Source organism: Phascolarctos cinereus, unplaced genomic scaffold (genome assembly GCF_003287225.1).
Source record: "Phascolarctos cinereus isolate Bilbo 61053 unplaced genomic scaffold, phaCin_HiC Scaffold_2;HRSCAF=192, whole genome shotgun sequence".
Taxonomy (NCBI): domain Eukaryota; kingdom Metazoa; phylum Chordata; class Mammalia; order Diprotodontia; family Phascolarctidae; genus Phascolarctos; species Phascolarctos cinereus.
Window position 1 is genome coordinate 266,179,726 of NW_027555625.1, and position 27,997 is coordinate 266,207,722.

The 27,997-nt window shown below is 41.4% G+C and overlaps 1 protein-coding gene and 1 pseudogene across 3 annotated transcripts in view; both read right to left on the reverse strand.

Annotated features, from left to right (window-relative positions):
- Nucleotides 1-3,958: 3,958 nt before the first annotated feature.
- Nucleotides 3,959-22,049, reverse strand: LOC110198899 (large ribosomal subunit protein uL23 pseudogene; annotated as a pseudogene). Its single transcript, XR_013484726.1, has 4 exons — nt 19,107-22,049; nt 18,521-18,607; nt 16,637-16,808; nt 3,959-5,795 (listed from the first exon to the last, which is right to left on the reverse strand). The product of XR_013484726.1 is annotated as a large ribosomal subunit protein uL23 pseudogene (transcript).
- A 90-nt stretch (nt 22,050-22,139) lies between these two features.
- Nucleotides 22,140-27,997, reverse strand: part of GPR107 (G protein-coupled receptor 107) — a 90,586-nt gene continuing 84,728 nt past the window's right edge. The window contains exon 18 of one of the 2 annotated variants that reach the window (XM_078150004.1): nt 22,140-25,190. In XM_078150004.1, the coding sequence (XP_078006130.1) occupies nt 25,094-25,190 (97 nt within the window). In that variant the 3' untranslated portion in view covers nt 22,140-25,093. The remainder of the gene's footprint in view (nt 25,191-27,997) is intronic. The other variant, XM_078150006.1, reaches the window with a different exon arrangement.

The following is a 27,997-nucleotide window of genomic DNA, read 5'->3' on the forward strand; positions in this document are numbered from 1 at the left end:
CTTGTAAATCAACCAGTTCAATTTCCTTATCTTGCCTTTAAGGAAACTAAACTCCAAGAAGGGGAAGAGACTTCTCTGAGGTTATAAGGCAGAATGGGAAAGACTAAATTCAAACCTAGGTCTCCTGATCACCATTCCATTGAGCTCTTTTGACTATACCAGGCAGAGTCTCACATGTTTTTTTGAGGTTGATCTCACATCAGTTTACAAAGCCCTAGCCTATAAGCAGGGCTGTCTGGTAAATGTTTAGCAATCATCTCTCTGAAAATATGACACACTTTTAAGTTTAATGTTCATTATTAACATTTTCTCCATCATTTATTAAGCCAGAAAAAATAAATAAGGCCCTGATTTGTAGCCTTTTTTGATTTCTGAGATGTAAATGTTCATGCTAAAAATTTAACTACCAGCTGTCAAGATCTTGTGCATTCCAGCACACTCTTCCTTGAGGCGGGAGGAGGAGGTGGCTGAAAGGTTCAGGGCATACTAGGTACCATCGAGAAAACCAGGCCAGCATAGGAAATCAGGTAATCAACCAAGCAGTTGAGCTACCTGTGGATAACTGAGAGTTAATAGGAATTTTCTCTTTTCTCTGAGGAGGGCATTTCACCAGCGAAGGGACGGGGTTGGTAGAGGCAGGGCAGACGGTGCCCCCGTTAATTCGGTATTCAATTCTCTTGCTAAATTCCAGCACATTTTTAAAGACTGCAGTCTCTTAGCTGCCTCCAGGGCACTAATTAATATGCACATAAAGAAACCCAGAGAGGACCTGGCGGTTGTGAACTAATCAGTGCTTTCCTCCTTTGCCTGCACTGGGGATTCCCACTGACACAGGCAGAATCAAGCAGAATGGGAACCACATTAAACTCCCCTACCTGACATCACCCAAAGCACAGCCTTTGAGACAACCTCATCAGGGGGCTAAGAGCACTTGCTCCCCTTTGCTTTGGTTCCTAAGTTCATAGATTTACAGCAGAGGAGAGATTCTGTAAGAGATCTGGGACAAACCTCTCTGTTTTGCAAATATAGTTCAATCCAACTAACGTATTAAGAGCCCACAGCATGCCAGGCACTTTGTCAGGAGATGGGGATTCAAGGACAAAAGTCAAAGAGGACGATGAGGAGGGAGAGCATTCCAGGCATGACATTATGCAAGATGAAATGTCATGCAGTCATCTTTGGGGAACAGCAAGTGGACCAGTTTGCCAGGAATATACCTTGCTAAGAGGGAAAGCAAAGTAATATCAGCCCCAAAAGATAGGCTGGAGCCAGACTATGAAGGGCCAGACGTCAGGGCAAAGAGGTTTACATTTTATTGTAGTCTGTTTAGGCAAAGGAATGACCTATACCAGCACTTTAGGAATATCCATTTGAAAGATAGACTTGTGAGCACTGAGAATGGAGGCCAAGAGACCACCTATAAGCTTGCAATGATCCAAGTGAGAGGTGATGGGGCTTGACTCAGAGTGGTAGCTAGGCACACAGAGGGAAGGAGACAGCTTCAAGAAAGGTTGCTGAGGTAGAGTCTTGGCAAGTAACTGAATACAGGAAGTGCTATGGGAACTTTTTGGTTGGTTGGTTTGTTTGTTTTTGCTAGGCAATGGGGTTAAGTGACTTGCCCAGGGTCACACAGCTAGTAACTGTTATGTGTCTGAGGTCGGATTTGAACTCAGGTCCTCCTGAATCCAGGGCCAGTGCTCTATCCACTGCGCCACCTAGCTGCCCCAAAGATCAGTGTCAGGAGTGGGATTCGAACCCATGCCTCCAGGGGAGACTGCGACTATGGGAATTTTTTGAAATTTCCTTTTATTCCTCTTGCATCTTTGGTTAATATTAATTTCACCTGACTAAAACCTGTCCCAGGGGATGAGGAATTGTACTTAGTGCCTTAAATATTCCTTAGGATCTAAGACATCTCCAAAGGCATCAGAAGGAAGCCGAACTGTGAGTTCCTTTCATTTGAGAGGTTAGAGACTGTAAGGGCAGCATGTTATATTCAGTGGAAGACAAGATCATTGTGTTGGTTGTTTTTAACCTAACTTTTCTTTGTTAAAAGAATTCAATTGGGGATATACCTGATGATTGGGGGCGGGGAGAGGCATCAACAAAACAGAAAAACATTTTTTTAAATGGAAGGCGGGGATACATTTACTGGTTACCTGAGAGTGGTCACCTAGTTCTTTTCCACTGGCACATTTGCCTAAACTAGTTTATCAGGTTAGTAAGCTTGGAAGACATATAAAGTCAATTCTTAACAGAATGAAATATAAGACAATTAATTTTCAATGGTGGAAAGGAGTGGGGCCTAATGTGTGGCTTCTGATGCAGGTGCTGGACCTGGAGTCAGGAAGACCTGAGTTCAGATCCAAACTTAGACACTTACTAGCTGGCCCTAAGCAAGTCTGTCTGCCTCAGTATCTTCAACTGTAAAATGAGGGTAAGAATAGTACCTACCTGCCAGGGTTTTTGTAAGGATCAAATGAGATAATATTTAAGTGCTTAGCGCAATGCCTGGCACATAGGAGGTACTATATAAATGCTTCTTCCATTCCCCTCCTTTATTTAATTGATCTCAGACACAGTGTAATAAAATACTTTCCATCTTTTCTTTTATTCTGAACAAACATCAAAGTGAGTAGTCCCCCATACACAGATGAACACAGATGGTTGCCCATGAAACATCAAATCTTTATCATGAAGAGTTTTCCCTTCCAAGTATACAAGTTCAACATGTTACTTTCAAAGCTGTCCTGCTTTTATGGTGGCAAAGAATTGGAAATTAAGTGGATGCCCATCAATTGTGGAATAGAAGAGAATGCAAGTTGAGGTGTGTGGTTGTGATGGAATACTACTGTGCTATAAGAGATGATGAGCAGGATGCTCTCAGAAAAACTGGTGAAGACTTAATGAACTGATGCAGAGTGAAGTGACTAGAACCAGGAGAACATTTTACACAGTAACAGTAATATTGTGTGATAACCAACTGTGAATGATTTAGCTGTTCTCAGCAATACAATGATCTAAGATAATTCCAAAGAACTCCTGATGAAAAATGCTATCCACCCCCAGAGAAAGAACTGATAGAATCTGAATGCAGATCGAAGGATACTATTTTTTCACTATCTTTTTTTTCATGTTTTTTGGTCTGTGTTTTCTTTCACCACGTGACTAATATGAAAATATGTTTTGCATCATTTCACATATATAAACTATATCAAATTGCTTACCAACTCAGAGAGGGGGAAAGGAAGAAGGCAGAGAGAATTTGGAACTTAAAATTTTTTTCTTTTTTAAAAATTTATTTATTTATTTTTAGTTTTCAACATTCACTTCCATAAGATTTTCAGTTCCAAATTTTCTCCCCCTCCCTCCTCTTCCTCCACCCCAAGACAGCATGTAATCTGATGATCGGCTCTACTTATACATTCATATTAAACATATTTTCACATTGGTAACGTTGTAAAAAAGAATTAGAACCAATGGGAGGGACCGGGAGAAAGAAGAAACAAAACCAAAACAAAAAAAGAGAGCAAATAATATGCTTCAGTCTGCATTCAGACTCCATAGTTCTTGTTCTCGCTGTAGGTAATATTTTTCCTCATGAGTCTTTTGGAGGAACTCAAAGTTAAAAAAAAATGGATGTTAAAAATTGTTTTTACATGCAATTGGAAAAAACAAAATATTATTAAAAGAGAAAAAAAAGAAAGGAAGAGCTCTAGATCAAAAGAAAAAAAGAAAGCTGTCCTGCTTGTTTATGATTCTCTCTGACCTTCTATCCTCCTCAGTATTTCTTTCAAAAGCTGGTTTCAATGACTCTCTTTTCTTTCCTTTTTCTCTTTTTTGGGCAACTATCCCTTGCTCTGCTCTCCTAACTCTCCGTACTTGCTTCCACCCCCACCCCACCCCCCCCAAACTGGACAAAAAGAAAAACAAAACTTTTATAACAAATATGCATAATCAAACAAAATAAATGTCCACAACGACTGCTTTTAAATGTGTCTTCATTTGATTTTTCTTTAAGAACCATAAAATATTAAAGTTGGAAGGAATCCTAAAAATTGTGTAATCTAACTTTCCACATGACATAAGAATCCCCTCTACAAATTCCCTACACAGCATAGTATATGTTCCCACCCTTCTGGTGATAGGGAGCTCATTCCCTGAGGAGGCAGCTTGTTTTATCTTTGAATAGCTCTGAATGTGAATGTGAGGAAGCTCTCTACCTTACATTGAAATGAAATCTGCATCCTTAGATCTTAAAACCATTGATCCCTGTTTTGACCATTGGGGCCATGCAATTGGGAGATATCTACCTCCCACACATCAGCTCTCTAAAATGTAATATTTCAGCAGCGAGATGGCACCATAGTGCATAGAGTGCTGGGCCTGAAGTCAGGAAGATTCACCTTCCTGAGTTCAAATCTAGCCTCAGACACTTACTAGCTGTGTGACCCTGCCACACAGCTATCAAAGTGATCTGATCATATCTCACCTATCCCCATACCTTCCTTCATAATAAACTCCTTATTTTCTATAGGATCAAAGATAAATTTCTCCATTTGGTATTTAAGCTCTTTATAGGATCGCTTGCTGGTATGAACCAAAATGAGAAAACCATTAGACTTTTGGCTCAGCAAGTCATTTAACCCTGTTTACCTCAATTTCCTCATCTATAAAATGAGTTGGAGAAGGAAATGACAAACCATTCCAGTATTTTTTGCCGAGAAAACCCCAAATGGGATCACAAAGAGTCAGACATGACTGAAATGATTAAACAACAACAAACAAAATATTAGCAACCACTATTACAACTGAAGTTAGGTATCATCTTTTCCAACCCCCATGCCAATAATCCTCAAACTTTTTGGTCTTGAGATCGATCCCTTTACACTTTTAAAAATTATTGAGGAATCCCCCCACCAAGACCTTTTGTTTATGAGGATTATCTCTATCAATATTAACCATATAAGAAATCAAATATCTTAGTATTATGAAAAGAGTTATGACCTCATAGACCTATTGAAAGGACCTTGAGTATTCCCAATAAACTTTGGACCATACCTTGAGAATCACAATTCACTTTCATCCCTTTAAGTTACCCTGGATCAAGAATCCCTCACCTTAGTGTCATCATCATTCACAGACTAGGAAACCTAGTCATTAATGTGTAAAAACTGTATGACATTCAATTTAATTAATTAATTAAACAAATATTCATCAGGTACTTTTTTATGCTGGAAAACTTTTTATTGTAGGTGGAGTGGGACAGCCGGACACAGTTTAGATGATTCCAATTTTGTTGGCAACATCTAAAGCATCATGGTCTGGAGCAAGTCAGGTACAAGCCTTCTTCTCTCCATCAGGCCAGATCAGTGTGTTGACCTTGGCCACATCAATATCGTAGAGCTTCTTGACCACCTGCTTGATCTGATGCTTGTTGGCCTTGACGTCCACAATGAAGACCAGCACGTTGTTGTCCTCAATCTTCTTCATAGAGGACTCAGTGGTCAAGTGAAACTTAATGATGGCATAGTGGTCAAGCTTGTTTCTCCAAGGGGCACTTTTCCGTGGGTATTTGGGCTGCTGTCGAAGTCTTAGTGTCTTGGGTTGCCAGAATGTGGGAGACATTCGGATCTTCTTCTTTTTGTGGCTGTGAACACCCTTCAACACTTCCTTCTTGGCCTTCAAGGCCTCGGACTTAGCTTCTGTCTTGTGGGGGACAACTGCTTCCTTCTTCACCTTTGGCGCCATCTTGGGGGAAAGGCCATCAGGTACTTTCTAGGTGCTGGTCTATGCTAAGGGAAAAACCAGAAGTTCTAGCAGTAAAAGAGCTTCATTCCTACTCCTTATGAAGAGACACCAGCCTGAGGGGTGGCAGGATTTCCTATCAAGTCTTTAGATACTTGATAACCACTCTCTGGTCCACACCTAAGCTAGGTATGGTTTCCAAATTCTTTATCTGTTCAGGTACTACTCAACTTTATCAATATCCTTCTCAAAGTATGGCTCCCAGAATCGAACACAATAGCTGAGATGATGTGAGTCCAAGGCAGAGGGCAGCAGGTTCATCACTTCTCTTGTTGTGGAAATTAATATAGCCTTATTTGCTCTTAACTTGCTCTTAAACAGGTAAATCAGAGATCTTAGAACTGGAAGAAAATATTTTGTCCAAACCCTTGCTTAAGTAAATATCACAGCCTTGACTATGCACAAAAGGAACTTTTATTTCAGAGGCAATAGCTCTGGCACTTAAAAAAAAACACCACCACCAGAAACAGGATTGTGTGATGCAGTAGATAGACAGCAGGCTTCAGATCAAGAAAGAAGAGCTGAGGTTAAGTCTAGTCTCACCTGGCTGTGGGACACTAGGCAAGTTACTTCTTGGTGCTCTAGGAAACTCTCTAAGACTATAAAGGTGGCAGAGAAGGCACTGACCTGAACTAGTAGAGGGGGTTTAGCCATCTGGGAGTTTCCTGTAGCAATGAAATCACAGGTGGAATCGCATCCATTTCTACCAGGGCTGAGCCAAAAGTCTAATGGTTTTCTCATTTTGATTCATACCAGCAAGACATCCTATAAAGAGCTTTCAATACCAAATGGAAAAGTTTATCTTTGATCCTACAGATAATAAGGAATTTATTATGAAGGAAGGTATGGGGATAGGTGAGATATGATCAGATCACTTTGATAGCTGTGTGGCAGATGAATTGGAGTGGAGGCACTCAGAATAAGAAGACCAATTTGGAAGCTATTGCATTAGTCCAGGAGGGAGGTGATGGAGTCCTGAACTAAGGTGGTGGTTGTATGAGCCAACAGAAAGGGATGTATGTGAGAGCTGGTGGAGAGGTAGATATGGCAATATTTCGCAACTGATTAGATATGCAGTGGAAGAGTGGATAGTTAAGGATGACAGTAAGGTTTCAAACCTGGGTGACTGGAAGGATGATGGTATCTTCCACAGTAAAAGGGGAGTTCAAAAAGGGGTGAGTCTGGGGTAAAAGATAATTAATTGGACATGTTGATTTTGAGATGCTTATGGGACACCCAGTTCAAAATGTCTAACAGGCAGTTGACGATACAGGAATAGAACTCAGGAAACAGGCTAGGGCTGGATATACAGATTTCAGAGACATCTAGAGATGATAATTGATCCTTATTTTGGTATAATATTGAATTAATCAAACAATCAATAAGCCTTTATTAAGCCCCTAATATGTGCCAGGCACAGTTTAGATCCTGGGAATACACATTTAAATTATATACATAATAATTTGGATGGGAGGAATGATTGGAGAGATAGATCACTGGCAGCTGGATAAATCAGTCAAAACCCCATTAAGGAAGAGATATACAAAATCAAGGCAAAATTATTTTCAGGGTAGGGATGTTGGGGAGCATTAATAATTTGGGGAATTGAGAAATGCCTCTTGAAGGAGGTGACCTTTGTGTTGAGCCTTGATGGGAGCCAGGGATTCCAAACACTTGTACTTGTATCCTTGTGCGTACAACATCCTCAGCCAGAGCCTGCCCCTGGCAGAGCCCTGGGCCCCAGATGTCCTTCTGATCTGTGGAAATTGGCAACAGGGGCCAGGTTCGATCTTGCTCAGGAGCTGGGGCTCAACATTTTCCAAGCAGATGGTCCGGTAATACAGATTAAAGGATCCCGGCTACAAGCCAGAAAGGCTTTCCCTAAGTTGATCCACTTCCCAAAGAAGTACAGCTTTCTTGAAAACCCTCCAAATGCCCAGGTTTCCCTCTTCCCACCTCCCAATCCCAGCTATCATTTTAATTCCCCCAAATTCAGCTGAAGGAAGAAAAGTCAGCCTGGCATGCAGGGGAAAAAGTAGGTGGCCAATAAGAATTTCAAGAGCAGAGAGGTCTAAGCCACACTTAGTCACTTGCTATGAGACCTTGATAACCTTTTAAAAAATTTAGCCTTTAACCTAACTAATTTTAACCTTTTTGGGGGGGTGGCACTGTCCCAAACTGCAAAATGAAGCTAATATTACAAAATGTTTTGCTATGGGAAAAAACAGAGTTCATTGACTGATTCCACCTCTCACTAGCTTCCTGAGGTGAGGCCAAGTGCTGAACAGGTGAATCAGGAACCAAGGAAATGCTGTAGCAAATTAATTAATACCCCTGCCGAAACGAAAGGGAAGAAAGCAAAGAGGGCTTTCCAGAGGAAGGGGACATCTTCCTCCCAAAGAGGAAAGCACTTGGCTTTTAAATAAGCCACACCAGCAGTTCTGCCTGAGATCTCTCACAGTCAAGTGGAATATACAGAGAAGAGGGGGGGGAAAAAAAAAACCCTGCCCATATTCAGGCTAAATATAGAAAGCAGCAGGGTTAGAAGTGCTGTGCAGATGGTGAGCTATAGAGCTCCTGTGGCTGGAAGCATTGTGTGAGTCGGGGAAAGGGAAGGGAGCCCATGAGGGAGGATTCCATTTTGCAAAGTCTCCTGATCCGTCTTTGCAGCAGCCCTACCCCTCAGCACTCCCTGTCCCCTGCCCAGGGACTCAGGAATTCCAATGGATGTCTTCATTACAACAGAGAACTGGCTTACCAGGTAGCTGTGTTAGAAAGGTTTGAAACCAGGCAAAGTGTTCAACTTCAGCATCCTCAGATTCCCCATCGAGCCACATGTTTTTTATGTTCAATTTGTTTGGGGTTGTCACTGAATGACGATTCCAAATTACGGGCAGTTTATAAATTATCTAGGGGCAGCAGTAGGTAGAATGCCCTACCTGAAGTCAAAAAGACTCATCTTACTGTATTCAAATCCAGCCTCAAACACTTACTAGCTGTGTGACCCTGGGCAAATCACTTAACTCTGTTTCCCTCAGTTTTTTCATCTGTCAAATGACCTGGAGGAGGAAATGGCAAACCACTCCAGTATCTCTGCCAAGAAAACCCCAAATAGGGTCATGAAGAGTCAGACACAACTGAAATGACTAAACAACAACAAAATTATAAATGATCTGATCCTTCCATAGATCAAAAAGGGGTTACCTAGGATTATTCTCAGTTTTGGCTCTGCAGTAAAACAGACTGTCAGAGGTGGAAGGATGCTTAGAGATCATCAGAACTAGCTTCCCTCATAGGGGCAACTAGGTGGTGTAGTGGATAAAGCATCAGCCCTGGATTCAGGAGGACCTGAGTTCAAATCTGACCTCAGATATATAACACTTACTAGCTGTGTGACCCTGGGCAAGTCATTTAACCCCATTGCCTAGCCAAAAAAAAAAAAACTAGCTCCCTCATTTTATAGAGAAGGAAACTAAGGCCCAGGGAGTAGAAGGAACTTGCTTATGGGTCACAGAGGGAGTGATAGCAGAGCTGGGGTTAGAACATCAGTCTTTTGGCTCTTAGTTAAATTCTCTTTCTAATAGGCCATGTGGTATCATCTAGTTCTCCTCTCCATTGGAGAACTTTCCGTTCTGTAAAATAAGGGGCAAATGGATAATGGCCCTGCCAGCTCTCACATTTTATGAATAACTCCCTCATTCAGAAAGTGAATAGCTTAAAAATAACACAGAATTAAGGGAGGAGATAGTCTCTTCCCTCCCTCCAATTCAATTGATGTAGTCCCAGAAGGCTCAGAATGTAATCATAAGGCATTAATGAAGTGTTAAACTGACTTCTCTGATTGGCTCGGGAAGGGAATAGATTGATTGGCTGAGCAAGCAGATTTTAAATGAGTAGGCCCTCAATGAGCCTGAGTACAAGAGCTGGAGACTGACCAAGAAGAAACCCCTGGGCCTCTACCAGAAGGCAGTAAAGCAGGGAGGGGATTTTCTCTTCTCCCAACCACCCCTCCCGATGCCAAAATGCCATCTCATGGCAGTTACTGGACCAGTAGGAGATAATGAGTCAATCAGAGAGCCAGGAAATATGCTACAGATAGACAGATATAGAGAGACCAACACTTAAGAGAGGCAACAGTTCCAAGGTGTGACAGTAGGGCTATGGAGAGGAGCTCCTGTGAACACAGCTGAGCAACCTGTATGGTAGAGACACTGAGCTGTGTGTGAACTCTGTATCAAGAGAGGGAGGACTTTCAGGCCCCACGAGACCAGGCATTGAGCTGCCTTTGCTATAGGGGCCCTACGCATGTGCCCTGCTACCATTGCACTCTTAAGGTTAAGCCTACTCTTCACTTAGATGCTGTTTCTTTGTGGAAGAATATACCCCCAATCTCATGGGGAGCCAGGGAATATTTTATAACTTGTTCCTGCTATGGCATTTGAATAAATACCTTTTCTTAGAGCTAAATGAGTCTACTGGCTGTTAATGGGAAGCAGTACATTCATGATTGCAATGGTCAGAACCAGGGTAGCAGCCACCCTTTGAAACTCAACTTGTGAGTCTGAGTGAAAGTTAGGGGAGGCTGTTACTATATTATTTTGTATTGTTCCCAATTTGTCAATCAAAGGATAGTAAGTTTTGAAGCCAAAAATAACCCTAGAGGTAACATAATAATCCATTTTAATTTTATAGATAAAGAAACTGAGGCTCCAAGGTCACAGAATAATAGAATTGGTATTCAAGCCGCTAGGTCTTCAGTTAAAAAAGCTGGACCGATCACTTCTCTGGAAATGTTGTACAGAAGATCCCTGTACAGGCACAGGTTGCATTAGATGGCTTCTGGAGTCCTTTCCAACTCTGAGATGTCATGAAACCCTGTTCCTCTGAATTCAAATCCAGTGCTCTTTCTATTACACAGCAGGGCAAAGATTACATCCCTAAGTTACATAATGGATGTTCTAAAGGGCTTGGAAAACCCTACATATTAAGGGTCAGATGATGGGGGATTACCTATTTTGCCATCTTTGGTAGAAAGAAAACAAACATTTATAAAGTACCTACCTTATACCTGGCACTGTGCTAGGCACATAACAAATATCTCATTTGATACAACAACCCTGAGAGGTAGGTGTTATCATTATTATCCCCATTTTACAGTTGAGGAAATTGAGGCAGAGAGAGGTTAAGTGACTTGCCCAGGATCTTACAGCCAGTAAGAATCTGAGGTCACATGTGAACTCAGATCTTTTGACTCCAGGTCCAGCGCTCTATCTACTGAGGCACCTAGCTGACTCTTTGGAAACTGTCCAGTTTGGGGGGAAGAGGAAAGGTAAGGTCTTTTTCCTGTAACAGCATATTTGAGACTTTGCAGTCACTGTATTGTCTTCCACTTGAAATGCCTTCCTAGATTTTTGCTATCTTTACATAATCCTTAGATTTGGGAAGATTCTCATGAGCCCACTTCCCCAGACCTTTGGGTCTAATCCTTTTCTTTCTCTGAATCCTCTCTACAGCCTCCATCATAGCCAGCTCTAGGGTCCCTCTGCTTCTGAAAATTATTCTCTGTGAACTGCTGTTCCCTTTGCCAGCATTAGACAAATTAACCTCACAAAATATCACAAACTGTCTGCTGGGCGAAAAAACTAGGAAGACAGGACATTGTGGAAAACAGCACCATATAATAGAAAGATCAGAATTGGGAATGAAGGTTAGATTCAAATCTTAGCTCTAACATTTACTCTATCCCTGGATAAATTATGTGTTTCAAACCTCAGTTTCCTCATTTGTAAAGGAGAGACACTTCCATTACCTACCTTTTTTTATTTTTATTTTTATTTAGTGAGGCAATTGGGATTAAGTGACTTGCCCAGAGTCACACAGCTAGGAAGCATTATGTGTCTGAGGCCGGATTTGAACTCAGGTCCTCCTGACTCCAGGACCAGTGCTCTATCCACTGCGCCACCTAGCTGCCCCACTTCCATTACCTAAGAGTCAGCTGCTTCAAAGGTTCCAGGGCTAATGTCTTCTCATTTGCCCACCAGCAGTGGGGCCACTACTTCGGGACTTCCCTGTCCCAGGAAACTCATGGCATGATAACCTCATCATCCTGAAAAATTTTAGCAGCCCTGGTACTCTACCACTTTCTGCCTCCCTGATTAGAGGGTGAGGCCATGAACCCCAAACCTCCATAAGGGCAGGGACTGTCTTTTTTTTTTTAATAGGTGTATCCCTAGCACTCTTATTCTCTTGACTTACGATGTCGTCATTCTTAGAAGGCAGTAACAATTTTTTTTATTGCTTCTTCAAGGTATAGGGACAGGGAACAGACCTAGTTTTGCTCACAACTGGCCCATTCATATGCACATCTCTTCCACCATCCCCCCATCCTGAGGTGCTGATATTACTCCTGGAGTGGTCAATAGAGGCTTCTTGTTAATACCATGTTTGTAAGGCCAAGGGGGTGGGGAACCTGTGGCCTTGAAGCCACATGTGACCTTCTAGGTCCTCGGGCATGGCCTTTTGACCGAGTCCAAGTTTTACAGAACAAATCCTTTTATTAAGTGGATTTGTTCTGTGAGGTTTGGATTCAGTCAAAGGGCCACACTTGAGGACCCAGAGGGCCACATGTGGCCTCAAGGCCACAGGTTCCCCACCCCTGATATAAGCTGTGGCCAACCACTGCTGGCTTCCTTGACAGGAGCAGAAAAAGCAAGAGGCTGCCGGATTCTTAATGTTTAGAACAGTATGGGAAACAGCCTTTGGAGACTTGTTATATGGAGGCAAAACATTATTAAAAATCAATGTGGCTGCCCTGTAATGAATTTTACACGGGGGAAAAAGAGGCAATCCCAGCAAAAGAAAGTCAAAGTCTGAGATGCAAAGGGAGGGGGGAGGGGCTTTTGAATCTTAATTCATATTGTGGGCAAATATGAGTTTTTCACCTTCCCCTCCACCCCTAACTCTTCTGTTCAAACTCTGGGCAGTTTCTCACCAAGTATCCCCCAAGGCAGAGTTGCAGTGTGAAGAACCTGAGGTCAGAAGTCTAAAGAGTTCTGGAGCATGTTCTACCACCTGTGGGCTGCATAACCTCAGGAAAGTAACTTCCTCATTCATAAAATACTGAGGTTGGTAATGCCAATAACTTTGAGTGAAGGGGGTGTTAGACCCTTCTTTTGAGGATGGGTTAGCCTTTAAAGAGAAACAGCACTAACCTGGTCATATTAGGGTTTACGACGTGAAGATAATTTGGAGGAAGAAGGGACGTGTCCCTAGTGAAAAGAACCCTGGATCTGGAGTCAGGTGACCTATACTGGAATCCTGTTACCCACACTCACTCACTGAATAATGTTGATTCACCCTGCATTTACCAAGACCTACTATGTACCAGACACTGTGGATACAAAGACAAAAAGGGAACAGTAACACTCAAGGAGCCCCCACACTACTGGGGGGAAACAATACATACACAGAGAAGTGAATTCAAAACATATACAACTGGGGGAATAAAGGAAGGAAATGCCATTTGAACTGAGCCTTGGGGTGAGCTGGAGATTCTAATCAGTCAGTCAATAAGCATTATTGCCTACTGTGTGCCAGGTGCTGTACTAAGCACTGGAGACACAAATTAACCTCTCTCTCTCTCTCTTTTTTTTTTTTTTGGCTAGGCAATGGGATTAAGTGACTTGCCCAGGGTAACACAGTTAGGAAGTGTCAAGTGTGTGAGGCTGGATTTGAACTCAGGTCCTCCTGACTCCATGGCCGGTGCTCTATGCACTGCACCACCTAGCTGCCCCTAAGTTAATCATTTATTAACTGCCTACTATGTGCCAGGCTAAGTGCCGGGGATACAAAAAGAGGCAAGGGGACAATTCCTGCTCTCAAAGACCTTACACTGTAATGAGGGAGACAATATGCAAGTATATGCAAACAAACTATATAAGGAGGAAATAATTAATAGAAGGAAGGCAATAGAATGAAGAAGAGTTGAGAAAGGCTTCCTATATAGAAGGTGTGATTTTAGCTGGAACTTGAAGGAAGCCAGGGAAGGCAGGAGGCAGAGATGAGGAGGGAGAGCGTGCTAAGCACGGAGGATACCCAGAACCAAGATATGAAGTATCTTGTTTGTGGAACAGCAAGGACACCAGTGTCATTGGACTGAAGAGTATGCACAGCAGGGTATAAGGTGTAAGAAGACTAGGAAGATGGGGGAGGGGAGGGGAGGCTAGGTTATGAAAGACTCTGAATGCCCAAGTATTTTGTATTTGATCCTGGGGGTGAACAGGAGCCATTCAAGTTTATTGAGTAGGGGAGTGACACTATTAGACCTGCACTTTAGGAAAATCAGTCAGCTGAATAGAGGATGGACTGCAGTGGGGAGAGACCTGGCAGGCAGACCAACCAGCAGGTGACTACAGTAATCCAGGCATGATGTGATAAAGGTCTGTACCAGTATGGTGGCAATATCAGAGGAGAGAAGGAAGTGTACTTGAGAGATGTTGCAAATGCTGACAAAAGACTGGATATGAGGGGTGGGAGATGGTGAGAAGCTGAGGATGACACCTAAGTTGCAAGCCTGGAGGACCAGGAGGATCATCCTCAACAGTAACAGGGAAGTTTGGAAAGGGACGAGGGTTTAGGGGGAAAGATAACGAGTTCAGTTTGGGACATGCTGAAGTTTAATATGTTTGCTGGACATCTAGTTTGAAATGTCTGAAAGGCAACTGAAGATGCAAGACTGGAGGTCAGCAGAGATTAGGGCTGGATAGTAGCTATGCGAGTCATTAGCGTAGATGATAATTAATGAAAGCCAAAGGACCTGATGAACTCACCAAGCAAAGTAGTATAGAGGGAGAAGATGACCCAGGAAAGACCTGTAAGGGACGCCCGTAGTGGGCTTCACCTGGATTAGGAGCCAGCAAAAGAGACAGAGAAGGAATGGTCAGAGAGGTAAGGGAAGCAGAAGAGTGTTGAGTCTCAAGAAGAGGGTGAGGGACAGTGTGAAAGGCTGCAGAGAGGTCAAGGTGAATGAGGCTTTAAAAGGTGGTAATGGGAAAGGAGACTATTATGAGCATGAGGAACAGAATGGACAAAAGCATAAAGGCAGGACATGAGATATCAGGTAGAGGGAACAGCCAATAAGCCAATTTGATTGGGATACAAGTTCATGGACGGGGAGAAATGTGTAATCAGACTATAAATGTAGGTTTGAGTCAGTCTATGAAGGACTTTAAATGCCAGAGGAATTTGTATTTTGACTCAGAGGCAACAGAGATCCACTAAAGCATTTTGTGTAGGGATGACATGGTCAGATCTGTGCTTTAGGAACATCATTGTGGTAGCTGTGTGGATGATTGACTGAAAAGAGGCAAAGGTGAATTAGGGTTTTACTGCAATGGTCCACAGGAGATGATGAGCTGAACTGAGGTGACAGTCCTGTGGGTAAAAAGAAAATGACCCTTGCAAGAGGGACTGGAGAGGAAGATTAAACAAGGATTGGCAATCGATTGGATGTGAAGGGGGAGGCATCCAGGGAGAGGGAAAAGTCAAGGATGCTTCCAGCATTGTGAAGCTGGGTGGCTGGTAGGATTGTGGTAGAGTGGTGCTCTCTGCAAAGCAGCTAAAATATTATCCCAATTTTACAAGTGAGGCAACTGAAGCTCAGAAATTCGAAGTGATCTTTCCAAAGTCACACAGCTAATAAATGTCAGTGCCAGGATTCACACCCAGGTCTCCTTATTCTAGGTCCAGCATTCTTTCTACTAAATCCACACAATGAGCCATATTATATAACAGGTTTCTTTCTGAGGAGGTACCTTCTAATAGTAGAAAGAACCATGACCTGGAGAATCAAGAGTTCTAGGTTCTGGTCCCAGCCTTACCACTAATTAACTGCATCAGTTTGGCCCCTGAACTCCTCTGGGCTTCAGGTTCTTTTATGTGTAAAACAGAAAGTTAATCATCTGTAAAGTAGTGATAATAATCCATGACTTCCCTATCTGACAGATCTGTGTCAGGATAGAATGAGATGAGTAATAGATGGAAAAGTGCTCTGAAAAGGAAAAAATGTGGGACATTAATACACTGTTGGTGGAATTGTGAACTGATGTAATGATTTTGGAGAGCAATCTGGAATTATACCAAAGAGTTATAAAACTATGTATACCTACTATTAGGTCAGTTTCCCAAGATCAGGGGAAAAGGAAAAGAACCTGTATATATCTATAGCAGTTTTTTTGTGGTGGCAAAGAACTGGAAATTGAAGGCATGTTCATCAATTGGGGAGTGGCTAAACAAGTTGTGGTACATGATAGTGATGGAATGCTATTGTGCTATAAGAAATGATGAGCTGGTTGATTTTAGAAAAAACAGAAAAGACTTGCATGAAATAACAAATAATGAAATGAACAGAACCAAGAGAATGTTGTATACTTTTTTTTTTTTTGCAAGGCAGTTGTATGATCTCTTTGGGATGTAGCCCCAGAAGTGCTCTATCCACTGTATCACCTAGCTGCCCTCAGTTTCAAACTTTTAAAAGAATTTCAAGTCTATAAATCTGAATTGCTAAACAAGAGATCCAGAAAGGTGGACCTTAATGAGCTGATAAGACTTATCTGCATTCACATGTACATAATCCAATGCATGTACTAAAAGCTTTGTAATCCCTGCTTTTAAATGGTTAGGGAGCCCCCTAAAATCTTAGGGTGAGAAAACTAGAGCTGGAAAAGACCTTAAAGGTCATTCACCCTCCCCCACCTCCATTTTACAGATGAGGAAACTGAGGCCCTAGAGAGGTTAAGTGACTCCTCTGAGGTCATACAGGTAGTGTTACCTTTCCAGGAATCTGGTCTCCATATCACTGCTGGTCATCTCCAAGTCTTGGTGGATACAAGCACTGGGCTGGGAATTAGGAAGACCTGAGTTCAATCAGGCCTCAGACTACATTTACTAGCTGTGAGACCCGAGGCAAGTCATTTAACTTCTGTTTGCTTCAGTTTCCTCATCTGTAAAATAGAGATAATAAAAGCACTTACCCTACACTGTGCCCAGCACATTGGCAGGTGCTATATGTTTGGGGTTTTTTTCCTATTCCCTCTTCCTTTCCCTTTTCCCATGCCACCCTAACTATGGCCCTCCTCATCTTCCTACAACCTCCCAGCGTTGAGATCCTGGGCTCTTACAGGTGAGCTTTTGTCTTCTCTTGTCCAGAACCAGGCCTCTCCTTCCCAGCCTTATTTAAACCCCACTGCTGCCTGCTGCCTACCTTCTCAATGTCCTGCTCACTTGGATTTGTTCCCCAACACTCAGCAAGGTTCCTGGCACATAGTAAGGGCTTAGAAAATGCTTTTCATTCATTTATATTAAGCAGCAAAGCTAAGACTTGAACTTTGTTCTTCTGACTCCAAATTCAGTTTTCTCCTGTGCTACACTGTCCCTTGTTCCTGGTCTTAATCTGCTGAGTGAATCCTTTCTTCCTTAGGTGGTGAAAAAGTCAACTTTATCCTAGTCCAAGTTGAATTCTCAGAAATTCTGAATTAATGAGGTTTTACAGGAAGCATTAACACCTTACCATCATGTATTCCCCCCAAGAAAGTCCTAGATAGTCATATAAAATTTATCAGAACATTTTTTTTTAGCCTTCAATGGGCATCAATTTTTATGTGGCCTGAGGAAATGAGTAACTATCAATTTGCAAAAAGGATCCATTCTAAGTTGAAGGGCAAGATACTTACAAAGACAATTCAATGATAACTCAGCCAGTGGAAGGCCCAAGGACAAATTAATGAGGGTCCTCAGATGTTGGAAGGTTGTGATGATAACTAACTGTTCTCTTCTAATAAGAAGAAATAGGCTGAACGTCACATTTAAATTAAACATAATTTCTGATATGGGTCCAGATGTAAGACAGCATCTTATTGGAAGGTCATGGTTGGGTTTTTTTGTGATGGTTGCCTCCATTTCTCTAGTAGTGCAATCTTTAAGTTTTCTGTTTGGTGGTATCTAAGTTATCATTCTGTGGAAGAGGAACTTTTATAAATGCTACCTTATCAAATTTCAACGAGGGAAATTTAGAAGCCACTGAGCACACTGTGCGGTTACTTTGCTTTTACAAAATCTACATTTGGATGACGACCTATTAAAGCTGGCTGAGGGGGCAGAAACCATGGCTTGTTCATTTCTGTAGCATCCTTAGTGCCTAATAAAGGACCTCTAACATAGCATGTTATGGTGGGGAAAGTGCTAGGCTTAACTCAGGAGACTGGAGCTTAAGTTCCAGCCCTGAGAAGTCCAAGTTTCTGACAACAGCTGTTGTAGAAAAAGCAGCTGGGTGACTTAGTCTGTATCCAGCTTCTTAGACAACTCTATTTGGATTTAAATAACCCTTCAGATTAGTGACTATGAAAGGTGCTGGGCAATGAATGGAGAACATGAGACATGGGGAAAAGTAATCACAGATTGACAAATATAGCTAACTGGATTTAAAAATAAAAGTTAATTAGGTTATAGAAATGTGTGGAGCAAGGAATACTTTCCAGCTATCCTGAAAATAAACAGTATAAATGAGGGCAGGGCATCCCTTATAGGAAAATGAGCATTATGACCCACCCCAAAGGACATGCAACAGCTGGCCACAGCAGCATCCAAGAACCTTTTGCAGACTACCATTCACAATGTGCAGGTTTACTTGTGTTGGGAAATCCTAACACCCACTTACATGTACAAAACGATAAAGTGGAAGGGTGAAGGCTGAGGCTATTTTTGTCACTTTACAAAAGAATTCAACACAGCTGCATGGAAGAGTCTGTGGAAGGAAGAGTAACAGTGTTAGAAGACCCTGCTAATTGAAAAATCAATCAGAGATAGAGATAAGTGCCTCAAGAGCAAAGTGATTCAATTTATAAAAAATGTGATTCACATATCCTTTTCAGGATCATGTTGAGGCACACTTATAGTCCACCTTCCCCATCCATCCCAAGGAAGCTGGGGGTTATGATCTCATCGACAGGCTTTAGGGTAGGTGGCATGGAAGTTTGTTCTGCAGAGCTGGGAAGGTCAGAGACAAATGGCATACTAGAGTAGTAGTCAGAAAGGGCATGGATTAGGAATGACGAGATCTGTTTTTTTGCTCCAGAAGTGTTACCAATTAGTTGTGTAACCTTGGGCAAATCACCACCTTTAGGCCCCAAAAGGGGGCTGAAATAGATAATTCCAATGGGAAGTAGCTGACAACAAAATGACAGCAGTATCTGGAATTTGAAGGGACGAGAAACACAAAGCATATTCCAAATCCACATTTTTACCAAGATGGTGTAACATGCCAACTGTCATCTGCACTGGGACTAGTGTCCTGCATCTTTTTGTAGTTGTCTCCTGACAGCAATGGGGGAATAAATCCTGGTGAAAATGCCATTATTTTCTGTCCCTACACAGAAAAAAAATCTTTTTCAATATATAGCCAGCCAAATCATGGATGAGTTTCTCAAAAATGACAATATGAATACTACTATGACTTAGCTCAGATTTCTTTAACAGGCCATCATTACTATTAATGGGAACAGTTGGAAAGCTTTGGAAGACAGGAAACCTGGTCAACTAAAAACAAAAAGAAAAAAAAATATGAGGGAGAAGGAAGAAAGTTCAGGAGACTGAGGCAGGAGTCATTTCTCAAAAGCTCTCCTACGATTACAAATGTACATTTCATCATGGATTCTTTATTTTACACAATTGCACCAAAGCAAGAAAACCAATTACATACAGTATCCTGATTTATAATTTTTCTCCTGTACCCATTATATAAATACCCCACAGTGATCTGTTAAATAATGTTAGGAAGAAAATACTGAAAAATCTCTTTCTGAACCTTAACCTTAAATGAAGAGCAAAGTACTCTTTATTGTCTGCAAGCATCCAGAAATTTGCTCCTGGATTAAACACCCTGTCCGGGTTCTTTGGACGGCATGTAGCTCAGCAAATCCAATTTAGGGTATACATGCTGCCTCAAAGCAGCTGAGCCAGGTCACAACACAATAAAGTCAGAGGTAATAGCTCTCACTTGCCAGCACCACTATTTCCTTAGACCTTCTCTGGTCCTTTGAGTAGTCAGAATCTCATTACAAAATCCTGAAACAGTCCTTGTAATAAGCCTACTGTTGTGTGCCAAATTAACTTTTTTCTTGTCATTTTGACATTTATTGCCTTCAAGGACTCCTCCAAACTACCTAACTGCACTTTACAGTCAAAATTTCAAAAAGCCATCAATCCGACACACACACATAGCTGCTTTTCCACTCTCAAACTACCCCAACTCTTCCCTTCATATTTGGTAATTAATTTAGGAGACATTTCTGCATCAAGTCTGAGCATTAAACATTACCCTTTTTCAAGCACAAGTCTAGTTGGGATGGCACAGACACATCATTATTGCTAAGACAACCCTGGGGAACTTTGAGAACCTTTAGCATTACTGATCGATAACTATTCCAGGTGGCAGCAAGGATTATTATCAACTCAAGTGAGGTCTTCTAAAGAAGTATACCCTGCCAAGAACACCCCAGGGGAAAGCACAGTAAAGGGCAGCTCTGTTGAAAAAGAACATTTGGTGTATTACAGACTAATGATTTTCTGAAGTTGCACAGGACATGTGAGTTGAGATATGGCAGCTTCTATATAGAGGGAGGCGAGCAGTAACACTGAATTCCTCAACAGGAAATGAAACAAAGGAGGCATAACTACAGACACATTGGACTCATGTACTCTAAACCACAGTTCTTGGATTGGGCATTATCCTAAGACATTTGGAATATCAGTATAGATTTTGCCAAAATCTGTGTTTTTGAAACTCAACAGCTTGGCAGGAGAGAATAAGGCAACTTTTTTTTTCAAATATGCATGGAATGGGGCCAGCAGCCCTCAAAGCCTGCCTATTAACTCAGGATCATTTTCTCAATGAGAATATCTTGTAGATAGAAGAAGACGGCCAGAAAACCTTTCATAATTGGGAATACTGTACATCTTCCCTGGGGTCATGACACTAATTTATTTTTGAAAGGAGACAGGGCATATTATTTTAGGGAAGTATATCCCATAGGGTAATAATATGAAGCATCATTAATATGTACTCTTTCAACAAAGAGTCTCCTAGCTTAGGAAATACATCTTTCACACAGTCGGCACTGAACAAATGCTGCAGTGCACCAAAATCTTAACAATACGTTCCCAGTCTCTGTCAAAGTGGAACAGAGCAATCAATAGGAAGAAGGGGGGGAAGGGGAAGAAAAAGGTTAGGTTAAAGAACAACAGACGAGATCATGACAGTCTAATTACCTAATAACTCTAGAGGGGAAATTCAACAAGACTTCCCTTCCAGGCACATGCTAGCTTAAATAAAATGGAATGGAAAAGAGAATTTTGGGTAGCGTTATGTTTAGCCTTAGTTTGCTAGGACTGCTTGGTAAGCTGATACCAAATTCAGCAAGGTCACGGCCCAAGAAGCAATCCTTACACTAGAGCAGGTGTAAACACAAGGAGGATGAATTTCCAATTTGTCAGTGTTGACTTCCTCAGGGTCTTGTTCAGCAGGAAAAAGGGACTGCAGCTCAAAATCTTAAAGCACCAAAAGACTCAGGAGCAGGACTGAGTACTTGGCCAGAGCGGACAACCAGGATTAAAAGAACATTTCCTGTTCATGCTGTTTGGGAAATAATTTTCTCGCAATAGAGGCACAGTCTATTGAAATGGAAAAAAAAAAGGATCCTCAATTCCTTGAAATTTCACAGCCTTGTTCACAAAATGTAATATTTTTTGGAGGGAGGGGGGATGTTTGGCACAGCTAGACAGGGATTACAAGCTTTGAGTAGGATGCAGCAGCTGAGTTGAGCTCTGAGGAAGAAGTGCATCCCAGGCATAGGGTAGGAAGGGACTGCCTGTGTAGACTCCTTTTTGGCTACCCTCTGAAAAACTTAAAGGATTTACTCTTAGCTCAAATAAACACTTAACATCATATTGAAAAAGGGGGAGTTTTTGAATCTGGTGGAACTGTTGGGCAAATCTGTTTAGTTTAGAGCATCAACCAATCATTTATTCATGGCAGAACAAGCTAAAAGTAATAGCTTTGGTATTGGGAAGAAAAATGGATTTATTTATAAAAGACGATGGGATCCATCTTTTGAATTTTAGCAAGAAGGGAGGCAATTTATCAGTATTTTGTCCCTACCCATGTCCTAGGCCTGTCATTTTCCTAATTCACCAGCGTAACAAAGCCCATAAGGTCCACTGACAAACATTTCTTGTTAGAACATTTGGTGATGAGAAAAAAATTTCTTTGTTCCAATAGCTGTGGATCAGTCTGGCTTTTATTTTTTTTTTTAAAGCTAACACATTTTATTTGTCCATTTCATGTTCCAGAGGGGTCACTGCTCAGCTACAAAACCACAGAAAGTCAGATCTGTGACTAAGCCTGGAAGTATACACGGAGTGGTAATAAATGGTTTTTGCCAAAGAGAAACCTGAGACCAATGTCCACATGCTAATTATACCCAAAAGCCCCTGCTACTGCTAGCAACAGTAGCAGCAATAGTGTTACTGGTACAGTACAACATAAAATATTAATGCTGCATTGACTGAGCATATATACCCATGTACTCACACACACAGTCTCTCACTCATATTTTAATTTCTAAAATCATGTATATAAATATGAAGGACACCCCTTCCCCCAAGCCCTTTATAGTAGGGACTATTATCGCACCTTTAGTTAGGTAACTGCTCTTAGAAGAAACAGCACATGTGTCACTCTGGGTGAAGGACCCAAGTTGTTTCAGGTAACCTACCCCATGAAGTGAGATGTGAAAGGAGTGCTTCAGATGTCTTGGAGTCAACCATCTATGTTATTTTGGTATAGAAAAAAGGGGGAGGGGCAGGGAAAGGAAGAGAACAAAAAGACTAAATAGTCATTTCTATTCTTTCTCTCTGCCACTCAATCTAAAGTAATCTTTCAAGAACTGACTGAATGAGAAGGCATACATCTAAATATTCAAGACATCTTCTCTCTCTTCTTTATGGAAAACCCTTTCATAAAAGAACTGGAGGACACATGGCTAGCAATCAGCACTCAAGATGATTCTTGTTCCACACTCAGATGTTTCAAAGATCAAAGAGATGATACTTTATTCAGGGAGTATTATGCAGCGAAGGATGAACCATTGGAAGTAGATTACATTTTATCAACTGGCTCATAGATGCTTATTTTAACATGTTCTTTCATCTACCTTTCTCAGGCATTAATATATATGCTCCTCCATTACCACCTCTGCAGAGAAAGTTAGTTAGGGGAAGAAAAAGGTTTGAGAAACACACTTGCCCACATCAGAAATCTTTTCATTTCCTATACTTTGCAAACACAATTCTCAGTGTTCTTTCAAATTCAATAATTAACTTCCCAAAGCTCTCATCTCCATTGTTCAGGAGGAGGCAGCCTGCTCCGTGAAGGTAATAGCAGTGAATGGCAGACATGAGAAGATTCAAGATTCTAATCCACAGGTGTGCCAAAGCAGCTAGAGACAAGCAAATACTTTTTCATGGGTTCATTAATGGACCCCTTCACGGAAACATTACTCAAATTAAGAACCATTTACGAATGCAGCCTTCTTTGAAATTTGTAAGTTGCCACCAGGAGTTCCTAAGCATCTGGTTAAAATACAGAAATTATTCCCTCCATCACATTTGCCAAAAAACTGCCATGAGTTAAAATACTTTTATTTTCAGGTGGCTACTCACTCACTCATCATTAAGAGCATTCTCGGAAGGTGATTAGTAGATTTCCTCTAGTTTCAATTTAAAAAAAAAATCCACTATCAGACAGCCTCTAAAAGAAAGACTCCACTGATAGCTTCACTTAATGGCACCAGATTTCTTTACTGAAAAATAACCTCCTCCAGGTTAGGGACCAGAGAGTCTCTTTGTTTAATGCCTAGCACTCAGGAAGAGCTTTAGGTTCACACAGACACATCCATCTTAATAGTCTTCTTACCCATACAATCCACACCACCCCCAAATTTCCCTTTCTCTTCAATAGTGTTCAAGAATAAATTTTCACTCACTTGCAGTTACTTATATGTGTATGATTCTTCCTCATACCCCTTCCCATTGATATTTCCACAGTTTAACCACATGGCTCATGACCTGATGAGCCACACCTTTCGAATTTTTGTACCACAAAGAAAAAGAAATATTGCTCCCCAGAGAAGACAGAAAGAAATTAGTGCTCTATGGGGCACAGAGAATGGTGTGGGGGAAACTTTGTAGAAAACTGATTCAAAGAATTTTAGGCCTATGACTTTCTCTCTCATTCCTGAGGTAAAACAGACAGCTACAGTGTGGCAAGCTCCAAGCATATCCCCTCTTAATAAGGAAAATCACATTCTCCTCCTTGGACTGCATCACAGAGGAAGAGGGTAATCCTTCATCTTGAGCATGGCATCACAGTCCTAGGATGGTAAAGCACTTTACTAATGCATTACCCTGTTTTGCAAATGAGGTGACTTAAAGGACCTGCTCACAGCCATACTTGGAATCAATGGCAGCCCTCAGGACCATGCCTAGGACTCCTGGGCCTGTGATACATGCTTTAAAGATGCAATTGTGTTCCTACCCAAGTGATGCCTATTTTGCTTTATAAAATAACAATTTTATTATCTTCCTTATACCATTCCCACAATTTAACTTTTATCCTTTATAAGTTCTTGCCAGTACACAAGAGTAATTGAGTCTTTTCATTTAAATTTTGTTCCCCTTGTCCAACATAGCTTTCATGTTCAATGATTTGTATCATAGACGTCTCTCTCTCTCTCTCTCTCTCTCTCTCTCTCTCTCTCTCACACACACACACACACACACACACACACACACGCAGTCTTTCCACTGGTATAATACACTCTAGAACAGAACCAAATACATATCCAAATACCCAGTCATTAACAAAAAGGGTGGGGGTGGGGGTGAAGGTATGTGCATACAAAAATTTAAAACAAATGAAATCCTCACTTTCTCCTCCTTTGTGTTCCCCAAACATCATTCCCACCTTGAGGAAAGCTCAAACTTTCTTGTGGGCAGCAAAAGATCCAGTTTCCTTAAAGTACAGAGGAAGAAAATGGGTTTCTGTGACCTTCTGCTCCCAGTCCCACTCTTTCGTTGGATCAATGTTGGGAGGTGTAGGCTGCTCCTGTTCACTGACAGTACTATTAATAAATTAAAAGTTTTCTTGAAAGTGCTCTTCTCAAAGTTTGCTCCGTCACGCTGTGCTCTCCCATTCACCCTGGGGATCCACAGATCCATTTGTCACCTTCTTGACTTTCTTCATATTCTCCATCACTCCTGAAGTTGTCACCCTAAAAAAAAGAAGTATGCAGTTAAGAAAACTGCATGCAATGGCTTCTTTCGATAGTCTTTCTTCTTTCTCCCCCCAACTCTTCTATATGTACATTTTTGAAAGTAACAAGCCCTTGTATTAGGTAAATGTTCTAGATTCATAACCTTGGCATTATCCTCAAATTCTTCACTTTCCCTGGTCCAGCATATCCAGTGAGGTGCCAAATCTCACTATTTCTACCTTCATAATCTCTTTCAAATTTGACCCTTTCTCTTTATTTACATGGGCACCACTTTTAGAACAGGCCTTCATCACCTCTCTCCTATATTTGTGCAGCAGCCCATGTGGTGTCCCTGCCTGAATTCCTCCCCATTCCAGTCCATCCTCCATACAGCTACCAAAGTCTTCGTCTTTAAGGACACATCTGACCCTGTTACTCCTGTCAGCTCCCTATTGCCCCTGAGACAAAAAAAAAAAAACAACTCCTCTGTTTAGCTTTTAAAGCCCTTCACAATCTGGCCCCAAATCTCCCTTTCTGGCCTTGGTGGATACAACTCCCATCCCTTGCTCCAAGATGCACTAAACTGGCTTTCTCTCTGTACCACAATACAACTCTCCAAACTATCTGCAGGTCTTTAAGGGGCTGTCTCATGTGCCTGAAATGCACCCCCTCCTCACCTTTGCTTCATAAGAGTCTCTCTCTTCTTTTTTTTTTGGCTGGGCAATGAGGTTAAGTGACTTGCCCAGGGTCACCCTGCTAGTAAGTGTTTTGCATCTGAGGTCACATTTGAATTCAGGTCCTCCTGAATCCAGGGCTGGTGCTCTATCCACTGCACCACCTAGCTGCCCCAAGAGTCTCTCTTTCCAAGAAGCAGCTCAAGCAACACCTTCTACAGGAATACTTTCCTGACCCCTGTCAATGCCCGCTCTCCCTAATTATCTTGTATTTAACTGCTTTTTATTTATTTGCATTTATTCTCTTTATATTTATTATGTATAGATGTATATACATACTTCTTGTTGCTATCATTGGAATGTAAGATAATTTCACAGTTGGAACTGTTTTATTTTTTGTATTTGTATCCCAAGTGCCAAGCACAGGGCCCAGCCTCTACAAGGCACTTACTTAATAAACGCTTATGGACTGATTTAATAGGCATGTATAGGAGCCTAAAAGAAAATGCTACATAATCAAGACACATAAGGAAGTGGGAGACCATGATAAGGGAAAGGTAGTAAAGTATTCCAATGAGTCCTTCACTGGGCCAGGACTGACAGTCCATCAACTTCCTACTATACAGTTTAGAAAAATATTTTGGCTCTTGCAAAAAAGTTGCCAGTTTCAGGCACATTAATACACTATTGGTGGAACTGTGAATTGGTACTGATATTCTGGAAAGTAATTTGGAAGTAGGACCAAAAAGGTATTAAATTATGCATACCCTTTGACCAAGTGATATCACTACTAGGTCTGTATGCCCAAAGAAGTTAGAAAAAGAGGAGAAGGGGGGCAGCTAGGTGGCACAGTGGATATAGCTCTGACCTTGGAGTCAGGAGGACCTGAGTTCAAATCTGACCTCAGACATTTGACACTTAGTAGCTGTGTGACCCTGGGCAAGTTACTTAACCCCAATTGCCTTAAAAACAAAAAAAAAAGAGAAGGATTCATGTACAAAAATATTTATTGCAGCTTTTTTTGTAGTAGCAAAGAACTAGAAACTAAATGGGCATCCATCAATTGAGGAATGGTTGAAAAAATTTTGATATATGAATATAATGGAATTCTATTGTGCCATGTTAACCCAATACTGCAACAACCTACAATTTTGAAAGCTGTTAGAACTCTGATTAATGCAGTGACCAGCTTGATTCCAGAGCACCAGTGAAGAAGAATGCTGCCCACATCCAGATTCAAGACATAGAATGAGATGGATATTTACGGAACATGCCCAATGAAGGAATTTGTTTTGTTTGATTATGCATATTTGTTTCAAAGGTAGGAGGGAGACAAAATCAAATTTTGCTCATTGAAAAATACTTTAATTTAAAAAAAAATGTACTAGATGTTCACCATAAGTTAAGTTGAGGTCCCTCATCAATGTAACTCAGGTGTGACCAGGAAGAGCAGTGGAGTAGGAAAGGCTATACCTCTCCAACTCCCTGACGGGGAGGTAGCAAATACAAGTGAAGCCCTAAAGAAGCAGAGTTAGAGAGGCTTCAGTTAGTCCTAGACTATTGTGCTCTGTGCTTTCCTAGAAAAGAAAACTAGTACTCGGCTGAGCCTGAGGCTGAAAGTAGTGGAAACTATAGCTGCTAATCTAAGAAAGAACCTAGGGAGTCCAGCAGACCAAAAGACCCACTGGCCCTTGTGAAGAGCCAGACAGAAGTCAAGTGACTTGCCTGGCCTTGAAGCTGATTGATATGTCCAATGGAAACACTCTGAGAAGCAAGCCCTGTCTGGCACTAAAGCAAATAATCTATCACTGACACTTATGCCCTGTGCCTCACTAAATTTTGTGAGGATTGTCCAGAGAAAGAAAGGATATCAAAGCCTTGCAGTTTTGGATATATAAGCTGTTTTACCCCATATATATATACATAGGTCCTACATGTCTGGCTATTATTGTACTTTTAAGTTTGTGCCCATTCTCCTCAACAACTATTCTGAGTATATTTATGGCACAGTATAGCACAATAGATAAAGTATCTGGCCTGGAGTCAGAAAGACTCATCTTCCCGAGTTCAAATCTGGTCTCAGACACTACTGACTGTGTGACCCTGGGCAAGTCATTTAACCCTGTTTGCCTCAGTTTCCTCATCTGTAAA